The 15168-nt window shown below is 39.4% G+C and overlaps 1 protein-coding gene across 2 annotated transcripts in view; it reads left to right on the top strand.

Moving 5' to 3' along the window:
* The window catches only part of CALCOCO1 (calcium binding and coiled-coil domain 1), a 171683-nt gene that overhangs the window by 87277 nt on the left and 69238 nt on the right, over positions 1–15168 (top strand). Inside the window, exons 8-10 of one of the 2 annotated variants that reach the window (XM_069230985.1) lie at positions 50–205; positions 648–902; positions 9567–9692. In XM_069230985.1, coding sequence (XP_069087086.1) covers positions 50–205; positions 648–902; positions 9567–9692 — 537 coding nt within the window. The remainder of the gene's footprint in view (positions 1–49; positions 206–647; positions 903–9566; positions 9693–15168) is intronic. The other variant, XM_069230986.1, reaches the window with a different exon arrangement.

Here is a 15168-nt window from a genome sequence, read left to right as displayed (position 1 = left end):
CCTTAAGGTTATTTCCTGATGCCTGCATCTTTCTTTTTGTGACTTCCAGACAGCCTTGCGGACTGCGGAACTGGGACGAAGTGAGCAGGATCTAGAATTGCAGGCCCTTAAATCTCATCTAGAAGAGAAGGAAGCTAAAACACTGCAACTCCATGCTGAGGTCGGCCAGCTGCAGCAGAAGCTGGTGCTGTCTCAGCAAAAAAAGGTTCTGACCGGGCGTGGGATAGGAGATGGGGTAGGAGGTGTAAACTTAAATTTGGGTGAAAGAATAGGAAGTGAAGAAAGGTATACCTCCACTCTGCATCTAGTATGCGAGATTTTGGTTAACATTTTTCCTGCAAGTTCTCTGAAGACTCTCAAAGGCATCCAATTGATTTTTTTTGTATTAGTCTATTTTGAAGAGGGTCCTGGTTATACATAATAATGATTGTTCAACAATACAGTAACAGTTTCTTTTTTTTAACGTAGGCTCTCGCTCTTTGCAAATTTTTTCAAACATAATATTTTCCTGATACTTCTCTTTCAGAAGCAATGTATTGAAGCTAAATTACCTTTCTTATTATTTGTAAATGTGAGGTAACGTTGTGTACTTTTTAGAACCAACACAGTGTCTGGTTTGACACTTATCTTTACTTTGTGTCCGACAGCTTCAGGTAGATTCATTGTGTGAGCAGCTCCGCTCCACCCATGACCTACTCTCTGCCAACCAGCAGAAGGTGGTGCTGCTAGGGGAGGAGTTGGCCACCGCCTCATCTATTAGAGACCGCACCATCGCAGACCTCCACAAGAGCCGACTGGAGGCCGCTGAAACTCACACCAAGCTAGCAGACATGACTCTGAAGTGGAACGAGGGGAGAGGCCAGTGGTGGAAGGAACGAGCAGACCTAGCGCTAAGTCTGGAGGTACACATGTCTATGGTGCATTGGGGCACAGATAACCACTCCTTCGCTGGTGTACAGTATTCTGGTTTCAGCTTATGATCTATTAGCTTTGCTGTCACAAGAAACCACACCTCAGTACCCTTAGCATAAAAGCATGTTAATGGTGTTATGCAACCAACAGCCAGTGACTGTAATGCACAGCAAATTGAATGCAGGAATCAGATCAGTAACTGGCAGTTTTTCCTCACAGGGTTTGGCATTTAAAGTGCAGAACAGCAACATGAAAATATGCCTCGCAGACTGCAGCCATTTTAACTTTGTTGTCAGTCTCTAACCTGCGAGTGAGATCCAGGCTCCTCCAGAGGCTCAACATTTTATGTTAATGTATTTTATTGCCTTCATTGAGGTTTAGGATTTTTTTTTTTTAAGCTGCGTGCTTAAGGCACATACATTCATTAACCTTTAAATAGAGGGCTATCGTTACTTAAGTTGAATATTGGATTGGGGAGAGCACATATGCATGTTTGAAGCATATGATTTGTGGAGTGCTTTATACCATCTTGCAGATAATATTTTGTGTTTAAATCACAGGTGGTTTGCCAACAAAGATTTCTTATTTACTGCTAGGAAGATTACCACGCGACTTGTAGAGTTTACAAGCTAGTCTTATTGAAGATACTGAACCTAGTGAACTATTTTAATTCTAGAAATACAACCATGCAGAAAGCATTGTCTTTTACTCTAAAATGTAAAAAAGAGAAGAGTTTCACCCTGTGGCTGATTTGTGGGCTAATTTAACAGAAACTCTGTGATGAAATCACGTTAGCCCAAATTGTGTGATCCTTGGCAAACATATTTAAATGACTGTATCTCATTGTCTTTAACAGCAGATTTTGGGAAGTCTAACAAGAAATCAGACTTAACCCTGTTCTTAGATAATTTGTTAGAGGGTATTGTTGCTTGTCGAAGTGTAGAGCTTTGTGGGTCATGCAAGCAATTTTTAAATGAATCCTCAACTGATATGGGAGACATTTTAGAGATTTCAGATCAGGCGTTATGTGATTGTTTTAATTCCTGGGATGAGCCTAGTAGCAGCGTTAAGGGGGGCCTTTAGTAGTGCCAACTTAGATCTGGGAATGCCGGTGAGGGTTGCACATCCATACTCCAGCCTAGGGATCACTAGAGCATGAACAGCCGACTTGAGGTCATCAAGTGGTAGGGAGGGTTTTATTTTTCTTAAGATATTCATGTGGAAGTTCGCTCCTTTGGTGTGGTGGCAGCACTGATAAGCTCCTGTATATTTAAGTTCTTGTCAAGTATTATTCCCAGAGATCTCGTTGAATCGATAATGTCCGGTAAGCAGTTAAAAGCTTTTAGTTGTTTAATCCATTCAGCGATGTCCAGGGAGTGATTGGGTGGGGTGATTAGGAGGAATTCCATTTTGAAAGCGTTCAGTGTGAGGTGGTTATAAGCTAGCCAGTTTTGACTTTTTTGTAAGGTTATGTTGTGAGATCTAATATCTTCAGGGGAGGAGATTTTCAGGTACAATTGGGTGTCATCAGCGTGCATGTGATAGTGAATGTTAGATCAGTTCAACAGTTCGGTTAGAGGTTCCATGAAAACATTGAAAAGAGTGGGTGAGAGCGTGGACGCCTGTGGGACCCCTATTGTGACCAGTGTGGGGTTAGATAATGACATATTTACCCTGAATCATTGAGATCTGTTGTTGAGAAAAGAAGCAAACCAGTTAAGGATAGACCCATCCTACGTTCAGGTAGTTCAAGGAGACTGTCATGTTTTACCGTATCAAAGGCTGATAGGAGGTCGAGGAAGATTAGAAGGCAAGATTCATTCTGATACAACATTTTTAGAGCATCATCCACTATATGCGTGGGAGACGATTCAGTGCAGTGGCCGTGACAGAAATCGGATTGGAATTGTTCTAGAAGGCTGAAATGCACTATGTGGTTGCATAGTTGTACATGAACACATTTCTCAAGGAGCTTAGCCAGTGTCGGTATATTGGAGATTGGTCAAAAGTTGTTTGGGTCTGACTGATCTGCTGTGGGTTTTTTCAAAATGGGGTAACCTGCCCTGCTTAAAGGCAGTTGGGGATCGATGTGTTAACAATCTTAGTCCAAAGAGAGAGTAAGGACATTTTGATCTCGCTGAAGATACTCACTTGAAGAGTGTCACTAAAATGGTTGTGGGTTTTAGTGTTGTAAGGATTTTGAGAATGGCGCTTTCATTAAATGTTTTGAGTATGTTCCATGACGCATTGTTTTTGGTGGTATGCACTGAACGACCTGATGGCTCATCAATCAAGGGCGAAGAGCTGCTATATGAGGTGTGTAAGGCCGGTGCCCCCTAGCTGACCGCAAATCATTTTCAAACTTTCTTTTCTTTTCTGTGAAGAAGAAGGCAAAATCGCCCCAGTTTGATTGTGCATTAGATCCCACAGGGGAAGAGTTTAGTTGCCTGTTGGATTGTAGCTTGACGAGCTCAAACAATTTTTGTGGAGCTTTGTCAAATTTGTTTCTAAAGAAATTTGTTTCTAACTTCTGTTTGTTGTAGATGTTCCTCTAAAATCCTAGGTGTTGAAGGTGTTCTAGGGATGGAGAGAGTCTACAAGAACTTTCAGCTAGTTTGAGCTTACGTCTTTCTGAATTTAGGCTATACCTGAACAATGGTTTGGATTCTCTGGTGGAAATTATTTTTAGCTGCAGAGGTGCTTTCGAGTCAACAATGTTCCACATGGAATTATTGTAATGGTCAGTGAGCGCATGGATATCCGTCATATTCACGGGAGGTGGCAAGATGTTATTGGGGAGGGATGTCAGATCATTCATGTTTATGTTACGCAAGCTCCTTTTCCAATGTTTGGGTTTCCTTAGTTGTAGCATTTTGTCCTTACTAGCTCTGATATGCGGAAGGTGATGCAGTGATGATCTGTCCAGTCATAAGGTATGATAGATTCCATTTGGATGGCATTACTTTTGGCAATGATAAGGTCCAAAGTGCACCCAATTTATAGCGAGACATACTTTATGATTTTCATCAACCATTTCACCATAACTATTCCAAAACCAGAATGCATACTGGTCAATTAGAATAAAACTACATGAGACAAGAGTAACAACAATAAAGAGTAAGCTCAAAATTTCAGACAATAAAAGACAGTTGAAATCTGACCATGTGCAACCAATAACCCAAAGATCTTGAAACATTATCTGACACACAATGTGAGATGATGCTTGTACTCTAGATGACAAAACACCTCACATCATTAATTTACAGAGAAGAGGAGCTCACAGTACACACTAATGATTGAGGAATTTTCTATTGTACACTAAAACAAAGACCACAAAAAACAATATTGGACATGACTGGCAGCATCACTACATAGATGAGAGTGCATCCACCAACCTAAATTAATTATCCTTAATAGTATTAAATTGACAAAATCACGTAGCAAAGACTTCTGAAACAATTAAAAATATGCTCCTAGAATACAGCAAGTTTATCACAATTTCATAGTCATGCAAATACCCCCAGTTTACATATCAACCTTCGATATATGCCTCCAAGAATCTTTAAAAGCTGATGCACCAAACCTTCCAGGGTATGAAACAGCTGGCAATCAGCATTAACAACAGCATTGAATGGAAGACCTCCAAGGTCATCGTGGTTGTAACAAGTTTGCAATTAAAACTAGAGAAAAGTGATACTAATGATTAAAATAAACCATAAAAAGCCCTCATATCCAATTTCCAACAATACAAAAATCAGTATATGCAACCAGAAGGTGGAAATAAAAAACTCACTGACTTTACTAAACTGCTATTTAACTTGTTACCAACAATCAACCCAAGTGGCTTAATATTAATAGGACATTAAAATCACAATCCAATGTCATTACGCCCCTGAGGAAGATGAACATTGTGAACATAGGGCAAGATGTATCAAAGATAGGTTTTGCATTTCTTAAAAAGCAAATTTTAATAAATCGCTATTTAAGAAATGCTAACTGGGATGTATGAACTTTGCGATTCGGTATTAGCGATTTCTTAAAATTCGCAATCGCTATTACCGAATCGCAATTAATGGACACGACTCCATTCATCCCTATGGGCCTGTAGGCCCATAGCTGTGAATGGTTTTGCATTTTCCAATTTGCGAATTCCAGTTCAGAATTCGCAAATTAGGTAATGCAAACCCCAGTGTGCTGATGGCCTAAAGCCCCTTCTGATACACCCCAAAAAAATATTTGCGGACATGTGAATCACACACTTGCCCTAGGGGCATGTGTGCGCTACATGTCATTTAAAAAAAATGGATTTACAATGCATTTTTTAAAATTACACATGCTTACCACCAAATTGGATTTGGTGGTAATTGCATTTCCTAAATGCACAATTCGCATTTAGGAAATGCTTGATACATGTGCTTTGGAAATCGCAAATAGGAATTCCCCATTTGCGATTTCCTATTTAGAGAATCGCAATTTGCAATTCTCTAAATGGGGTCGCAATTTTAAGGAATCGCTATTTTAGCGATTCCTTAAAATTGCACAGTGAATGCCTTTCATACATCTTGAAAGACATCTTTGCATTCGCAAGCGGCTGAATTTTGCGATTCGCACCGTTTGTAAATGCAAAATTGCTTGATACAACTGGCCCATAATCTACTATGGCTGGGAATCTGTCTCAAAGAGGAGGCCCACTAAACAATTGGCTACTCAGATCTCTGTCAAACAGGACGTTAAGAATAATTAACAGAAATGTGCATAAGGGTATCCCAATGTCATACACACATATCGCAAAGACAATAAAGGCGGTGCTAGATTAATTAATTACTTCTAATGAAATTGTTAATTGTTTCACTCGCCGTAAGATAGAGCATCAGCTAGAAAGTAACCATTTTCCACAAACCATGTCACAGTCAATGTGCAAAATCTTAAAGTGTCATTGAAGGAGCAGATAAAGTAATAGGAATAAAATGGTCTTCAAGCACCGATACAAAATTAGAAAAATAGACATCAAAAACTGCACCAGACCTCTCCTGATCACTCTATACCAATGCAGGGAAAGAATACCATACATTCCACATTACAGGCCCAATTTACAGAGAACCTAAGCTGCAATCTATTTTTAAAAAATGACCAGACAATTTTCACAACATAAGGAAACAACGGAACTCCATAATAAGAAGTGAGAACTCACAAATGAAGTGAAACTGCTAAACCATGAAAACAACTATTCCAGCTGTGTCTCAGAGGTTAAATCTTTAAAAGAACGTATTTGTTGAGCAAATTGCTCACAAAAAGCACAGCACTGTCTAGATCCCTATAGCCCTTGCCTATCCGGAATGCCAGAGATTTTTGAGTTATTTCAATAAAACATCAGGCATACATGCACTTCTCCTAAACAATAGTGTCAACATCAAAGCCTGGGTTGTGTTTGTAAAACCGTTATATACACAAGATGACTAAAGTGGATAACTGACATTAAACCAAATAACTTCCAAAGTACTTTTACCCTTTCATCTTTCCCAGAAACAACATCTTCCATGAAATAATTAATTATGTAACCACCAAAGAACCTTTATACAACTGAATGAGCATCTACAGATGGAATTTTGCAGTTATCAGTAGAAGCAAGAACGTTGTAGCTTCAGGACTGAATGAGTTACCAGTAGCTTGTTTTAAGTAAAACCTCAAATATTGGCAAAGAAGCTTTAAAAATCTCTTTGAGAGATGCTACAATAAGGCCATGGTTTCTGGCTCTTGGAAAGGTTCATAGCTTCATCCACTTTATAAGAAAGGTGACAATCAAGATCCTGCTAACTAAAGATTATTTGTGCTTTTGGATGTAGACTCAAAATACTTTGCAATGTTGCTCCTAGATGACCTAAATTGTTGAGTAGAAGAGAAGGCTTTACTTTTTATGGTTTCAGGCAGGTTTTCAATTGACTCCAGTACCATAGACAACGTCATGGCAATCAGTCACCTTGAATACAAAGCAGTAGCCAACCAATCCCATTTATATGCTAATTTGTAGATTTCAAAAAAGCTTTTAATTCTATCAATGGGGGCCTTATATGTGCAAAACCCTGACGGGGAATCCCAGATAAATTTGTAAATCATTTTAGAACATTATACTTAGCCAATTTGATGCAGCTTAAATTAGGAAACAGTATTTCATTGACTAAAAATGTCAACAAAAGGCTAAAACAGGGATGCGTTCTGGCCCCACTTCTTTTTAATCTTCATGTGGCAGATATTGAAAACACACAGGTCAATCCAAGAGCATGCCAAAATTTCAAGAACGTTTTGAGACCATAATTTAGTTTACCGATGATAATATATTATATTAGCCTATACTCGAGTCAGCATACTACACACACTAAACAAGCTCAGTTCCTACTACTTTAAAGAAAAATCAACGTTTGAAAACCTTTTCTGATAAAAATGACCTCCTCGGCTAATCTGGAACAAAGCAAGCTAACTTGAACAAATTTCCAACATCTCCATCAGTCTTCAAGTCAAGTCAAATTCATTTAAACTTCAACTTGAATAATCAGTTAATAGGAGAAAATTTCACTCTTTTAATATAATGGCTTAACATTAAAAGAACCAAGAGAAATTCATATACAAATATTTTTTGCACCTTATTTGAAAGCTGTAATTAATGAACTGAAGGAACATTCTGTGGGGGTGTGAATTCTGGGTTTTAAGGTCCAGGTCTGCAGGGTTAAGGATTCTAAACCAGGGGTGCACAGACCTTGTTCAGTGTAACCCCACACAACTCACTGAGCATTCCTGCAAGTGTTACTAACAGTCCAGTAAATATTTAAAGGACAACCATGGTAATTCAAACCCCATTTACATCTTAGACTAGCACACTAGAGCATTGCACTAACAAAGTCACTATATATTTAAAAGTGTTTATTTAAACCGTTTCATTCTGCAGTATATAATAATACACAGAACATAACTAAAACAGCACTTGTGCATGGTGGCAGCAGCAACAATATAATGAACAGTTCAGGCATGTTTTGGAATGTCCCTAGCAGGCTACCACTCTAACGCTACCTCTTTGCACTACAGTATGAGAATGTGGAATTAGCTAACTTTTGTCTGGAGTTTTTTGGAGCCCTGCACTGCACTGCATACCTGTTCACAGCAGATCAGCTATGTTTATCAGTCTTCATCCTGAAGAGAATATATCCTCAGAAGGAAAACACACAGTGAGCTGGCTTAGCTCCTTTCATCACTGGATCGAATTTTGACACAAGAGTGAATGATCCAGCAGTCTGCCAAGACCTCTTGTGATAACCTGGTGCAATTACTTCTCTAATTCAGTGATCGATTCCAGTTTTTTATGTAGGATATTTACCACTCTTGTGATAACCTGGTGCAATTACCTCTCTAATTCAGTGATCAATTCCAGTTTATTAGGTAGGATATGTAGCACTGACTTAAAGACTGCATTGCAAAATCAAGTACGGGATTTTCCAAAATCTGACATGCTATTGATCTAAACCAGCAAGATGAAAATATGTCTACTTGGACCATGTTTAACCTTCATTTCTACTTTTAAACTTTGAGATGCATTTATTGAGTATTTTGTGACAGGCTTGTTTTGCCCGATGTTATAACAAATCAGTTATTAAATGAAAATGGCACCTTCACAATTTATCTGAAAGATAATGACAACCTGAATGTGGATCAATGCAGACAGATTAACTTAACGCATTAAAATCAGAGTCTGACTTGGGAGTTCATGACAGTGGCACATTGCTATTACAGATACTCCTGTAAAACTAGGAATGGTACAACCATGGGATACTAATGGTACAACCATGGGATACTGAGATATTATATAACAACTTTAAATGCCACCTGAAGAAAAACCAAACCAAGATGTCTCAGGATAGAGACCTCAAAAAACGTGGAACGAGATTACATTCCAATTTGACCAAGGGACCCATGCTCACTGTACCACTTGATGCAAGCTAGCCTGGCTGATAAAGGGTGATACCCTGAAACCGGTCCCAGGATGCTTGTTTCCGTCCATGGAGGACCTGACATGGCAGTTCGGGTTTGATTGTTCCAATGGGTTCCCATGGAACAGAGACAAGACTGCTTTGCATATAGCTGCTTCCAAACTGTGGTGGCATGGTGAGCAAAAGAACAATGGATTAAACCCATATCTGTGACTGAAGGTGAGTGTTTGAAAAGTTTCAGCACTCCGTCCATCATCCTTTTGTGTTGCTATTGTAGAAAACATGCTGAATGTCTAACAAGTTAAGGACTGAATATCAACTTTATAGAAAATACATTCATGTTTGTACACTTTTAATGGACAAGTTAACAATCTAATCATGAGAATTCCTTATCATTGTTCTATTGATGCTTTTAATTAACTACCAGTAAATAATATTTTCTTCTTATCATTTCAGCATGATTTTTGTAGAGACTGCAATTGTGTTACATTGAGAGGTGTTTTGCTAACAATAGCACTATGTTTGTGATTGAATGCGAATCTAAAATGGAAATAAATGTTTCTTAATAATTGTGTTGCTTCACGTCAGCCATCATGGGAAATGTTCTACTCCTAAATGTCTATGAAAGTAAATACCCTTTAACCAATGACCTTAAGTAATGAATGTGTATATTTCTAGGCTGAGAAGGAAAAGGTTGCTCGGCTAAATATTGAACTCTTGAAGCTTGAAAAATCTATCCAGGATGAGAAATCCCAGAAGCACACACTGAGAGCTGAGCAGTCCAGGGAAAGAGACACCAACCTGGTAACTCATCTTGGGAAGGGAGCGTTATGAATGGGTCACCCACTGATTTGATTATAAATACAGCAGGAGAAAGAGAGAGTGACTTGTACGAAAATAGCTTCCTTAGGCATCAACCTATACTTGTATTTAAGGAGTGTACTTTAATGTAAGGAGCTATATTCGTGTAAAGACACTTGCTGAATAGTTCCTAAGGCATTGCACAGGTTTGAATTGCCCGATTTGGATCATCATAGTTAAGGACAAGATGACCAAGTTTCATGGGAATAACGACGGTCTAACCTCAACAGGATTAATATGTGTTGAGTGTTTTCTATTGTCTGTTTATTTATTGTTGGCCTACTCATCACTGTAGTAGAGCTGTCCAGCATTACTCCACGCTGTCTGGCCCCATGCAAATGTCTGCTGTTTACATGAAATCCATTTCCATACATTGCATCTAAATAGGAAGCATTTACACAGCAAGTATTTTGGAACTCATGGACAAACATTTGCTTCCTTTGAACCATATGGTCAGGTTTCGGCCCAAACTCAACTCTTATGGTAAGAATTTGGGCTGAGGCAAAGTTATAATGTACTGTAGTGAACACTCTTTGCTCTTTAACAGGGTTCAGACTGTTTGCAAGGGCACTGTAGGGGTAAGTCAGTCATGTTGCTACACATGTGGACTTCCAAATCAGAGCTTGCCCAACACTTCCCATAAACATTTTTTTTGTTTTATTTTTCAGTTTTTCAAAAGCATTATATATTTCATGAATGGTGCCATAAAGCACCAAATGGGAAAAGTAATAGCAAAACATATTTCATGTAGTTGAGGCAAAATGTTCTGCTGATTCTCAGGTTGTCAATGGAGGCGGCCATACACCAGATTAACGGGGTCAGATGTGTGCAGTCTAAAAAGAGAATTAATATCACATAGTGTTATTGCTGGATGAACCCAACTGTAAAACATATATAGTGATGCTGAGAGATACATTACCTCTTGAAGATCGAGTCCAGATAGCTTAGTTATGATAAGTGGAGAAATTGTTAAGTCGTCTTATATTTTCGCGTCTGAGAGTACTAGAAAATATTACTGCAATTAGTAGAGAATTATAATTATTGTCATTTGGGCCTGACTGGTTGAAAACCAAAACAACCAGATTTCTTGTAGTACAATACCTATTTGATACGTTGAAGAAAGGGCTTCAAGGTCTGTGAACATTTCTTAATTTTGTAACAAACCTACTTTGTCTTAATAGTTACATGAATTTGGGCTGATCATTCTATAAGTACCAATCTATACTATGAAATGGAAAAGGATGGGAATTAAGAAGGTAAATTTGATTGCCCATCTGTAAATCACTTTATGTTCTTTTGGCAGTGTTAGAAGTTGGTTGTTGCCAGTCCAGTGGGTTATAGCAGTATGGCATTTTAACATTGCCAAAAAGTCTTATTCTCTACCAACTGACTTAATGTAGTCTACTGTGCTTCTTATCATATCATTAAGATACAGTTGCTACAATCTAGATAATCTACCTAATAAATAATATGCATTATTTGAAGTAGTTTGATGATTATTATCAATACCGCCGCTGTTAATAATGGAATAATGTTGAACCTAACCAGTGATAAGCACCTAACAGCTTTAATCTTCTCATGTATATAGAAGATTTTAAGCTGCATTGTGATGTTGAAATGTTGATACCATATGTCTATGGTTTAACAGAATTTTATAAATAAATTTAATGATGGCATGAGGGATCATGCACTGCAAAGTCCATAGTGGGAGTGCAGTCTTGCTGATGTAGACTGCACGGTAGAGATCAGTTTCAGGCATCTAGCCATTTTAGGCAAAGTCTATGGCAAATGGAAGACAAAAACGGAGTATTTAATTTCTAGTTTGGCGTTATATCATAGAATACATGGAAAAGGTTGATTTTAAGATTTTCGTTGAACCTTAAGAGAAAGGATTGAACCTTGCACATACAGACTTTTCAACCAAAATCATTGAGTGTGTACAGACTGACAGTAGACTCAAAAAGACCCGTCTCAGCAACTGAGAGGCTCTTGACAGTGGAAGTAAAGTGAGGCAACATTGGGCAAAGTCATGGAAAGATTTGTGTTCTATACAAAGCATGTGAAATTTACAATCTCTTCTTGATCAGAAAGCATTGAGGGCCTCAACCGGGAATATGATATGGCGATGTCGTTTTAGCCTACATTTGAGAATGGTGGCATTGTTTTGTACTCTTTGTAGCTTTATTAGTGACTTCATATGGGAGGTCTGTGGCCCATCGGTATATAGTCTATTAGAGCGGGAATGTCCCCGGCATTGCGTATAGTTTGGTAATGTGCCCTAAGTGCCCGATTACAATGATCTGGTATCCTTTTTTTTGGCCCAGTCTCCCACTAACCTGGAGTGTGTGTAAAGGCCCAGGCTTGTCCCGTGACATACTTGAGGTCATGAGCCTGTCCTGGGACCTGGAGAGGTGCATCAAATACATTTGCCTGACAGTCGACTATCGTCACTCATGGATTTAGCATGTAAAACTGTTGTGAGAGCTTAAAATGTTTTGTTAAGCACTAGTTGGGACCGTTAAGCACTAGTTGGGATGAAAGCTTTTTATAGGAACAGGAGTGGAGGACTACTGGCCCACTCATTTAAATTTCGGCTTATTTGCGCTAACCCAGTTCCAAGCCCGAACACCCCAGTATATATTATGCTTGTTTGTATGCATGGTCTTTTTGATACATGCATTGTGTTTATGGGTGAACCAGAGTAAAGGAGGCCTGCTGGTTCCATTTTGGAAGCCACTAGCCTGTTAGTGTGCACAGGAGGAAGGTGGGGTTCTTTTCCCAGACAGTTTCTGTTTATCTGTGAGGTAGCCATTCTGTGGTATATGGCCTGAGGGAAAAGCCTAGTCTTCAGGTTTCTCTTGAAACTCAAGTGGTCTGGTTCTCTCTTCAGTACATCAGGGAACTAATTCCATCTCTGGGCTGCAATTACCCCAAAGGTTCTACCTTGTGTTGTCTTTTGTTTAGCTACTGGACCTACAAGATTCACTATGAAGGCTGATCCCACAGTGTGTGTGGAAAAATGCAACACAAAACGAAATTTCAGATGTGTACTACTCTGTTTCAGTACTGCCTTATGCACCAGACAGAGTAATTAGAACAAAATTATTTCTTTTATTGGCAGCCAGTGTAGCTTTGCCAGCATAGGAGAGATGTGGAACCTGCATTTTACACCTGCAGCCAATCTTGCCACAAAGTTCTGAATCAGTTGCAGTTTCTTTATAAGATAGACTGGTAGACCCCAGTAAATAGAGTTGGGATAGACTAGGCGAGATGAGACAAAATTCATTTAGGATTGTTATCTTTTGAATTTGAGCGAAAAGATGAAGCACTTGTTTAAGGGAGCACAGTTGAAATAAGCAATTCTTAGCCACTGTTAATACTTTATCTGTAAGAGTCAGTGCAGATTCTATTTTAACACCTAGGCCTAATTACGTCCCTGGCGGACGCCAGGGTGGAAGTTGGACCACCGCCAATATGGCGGTATGGCCTCCACATTACGACCGTGGCGAGCGCACCACAGTTGGACCACCGGCACCACCACGTTTCCGCCAGCCGCCGGTCAAATGGTGCCTGCGGTCTCAGTCCGTCAGTGCAGCGCTGCAAGGAGCGCTGCCCTGGGGGTTTACGACCCCTCTCTCTGCTGGCGGTTTCACTGCCATGTAAGGGCTGGCGAAGACGGGGTGCAGGGGACCCCATGGGTGCCCTTGCACTGCCCATGCACTTGGCATGGGAAGTACAGGGACCCCCTTGGCCAGACCCATCAGGCTTTTCACTGTCTGCTTTGCAGACAGTGAAAAACGTGATGAGTGCTAGTGCATCCTACGCACCGCAACATTGCAGCTGGCTCAGTTATGAGCCAGCATCAATGCTGTCGGCTGTTTCACACTCACCTAGCTAGAAACTCTTAAAAGGAGCTGTGGGAAGGGTATCGCACTGGTAGTAACCCGACCGCGGGAGTTTTGCGGACGACCTTTTCCGCCCACCAAACTCATAATTAGGGCCCTAGTCTTTTTCCTGTTGGTACTATTGGAGGAGAAGGCCCTAAACTATCTGGACAAAATCTGGATGGAAGTGGTTTAATAAGTTTCAAAAGTCTAAAAATATCTGTTTTGGAGCCGCCTTGTTTTAGATGGTTCAAATTTATCCAACACGGCACTTCAGACATTGCCACAAATGTATTGCTGCTTTAGAATAACCCTACAAAAAGGTGGCTTTTATCTGTGTGTTGTTTGCATATATTAAACATTTTAAACCAAAGTATTCGATCAACAGAGCCAAGGGAGTTAAATACAATCTAAAAGGCAAAGGTGACTGTATAGAAGCCTGAGGAACCCCACATTTTCACTGTCACAAAGACTCATGAGACGTTAGTTTAACTTGTTAAAACCTGTTTGATAAGAAATCTTTAAACCATTTTCATCTGCCATTAGCCTTAGCTCTTCCTGAGCTGGAATAATAGTTAGTTCAGTACTGCATCTCTTGCAGAAACCCATTTGTGTGGGATTTAAGAAGGTATTTGAGGACAAAAGACTAGATAGTTTCTGGAGCACTGAGCTTTCCAGGACGGTAGAGTATTATTGCTGACGTTCCTGAAACTGGAGGGAGGAGACCTAGACAGTGAAGTGGGGACAGAGGAGAAAAGACCCCTTTATGTTATGTTAGGTCACTGTGGCTTATAGCAATTGCTGATATCTGAACACCTGCCGCAGTACCATTAATTTCACCTTCAAATTGAGAATTGCTGTGTCTTGATTTCTGGATGTGAACATTACCATACAAGACCACCAATTTTGCACAGACCTATATTTTAAGTCAGTGGACAAGAATATTATACTGGGTGCAAAATGATTCATCCTTAAGCACTGACCAGTAATCTTCCTTGTAGACAGCTATTAATTAATCATCAATGACAAGATTTTGACACGGGGCATTTTACAATTCTTAAGCAGGAACCAGTTTGTATACATAATAAAAGAAGAAGACTCTCCACCAAATGTTAATGAAAGCAGATATTCAGAAGACTACTACACAGAATGTTTTGATGACCTAAACTTAAGGAACTTTTCCTTGTTAACATTGCAAGTATTGCAATAATTTAAATGGAGATGAACATGTTACACATCCAAATACACCACATCACTGTATGTGACACTAAGAATGTTATCTAGTTTACTAAAATGTATGAACAGAACGTCATATATACGCCAAACATCGAGAAATATGAAACTGAGGCTCACTGAACACATATCAAACAAATGCACAAACAAGACATGTGGCATTTTAGTGAGAGAGGGCATCAAATAAGCCAAATCAATTTTCAAATTTGTGAAATACTTGAACAAAACCCATGAGGAAGATTATTGAGTTGAGAATTATGGTGGAAGTTACCATCCAGCTGCAATGAATTACAAATGTTCCT

The sequence above is a fragment of the Pleurodeles waltl genome, chromosome 4_2 (genome assembly GCF_031143425.1).
Source record: "Pleurodeles waltl isolate 20211129_DDA chromosome 4_2, aPleWal1.hap1.20221129, whole genome shotgun sequence".
Lineage (NCBI taxonomy): Eukaryota > Metazoa > Chordata > Amphibia > Caudata > Salamandridae > Pleurodeles > Pleurodeles waltl.
This window is presented reverse-complemented; position numbering and strand designations above follow the sequence as displayed.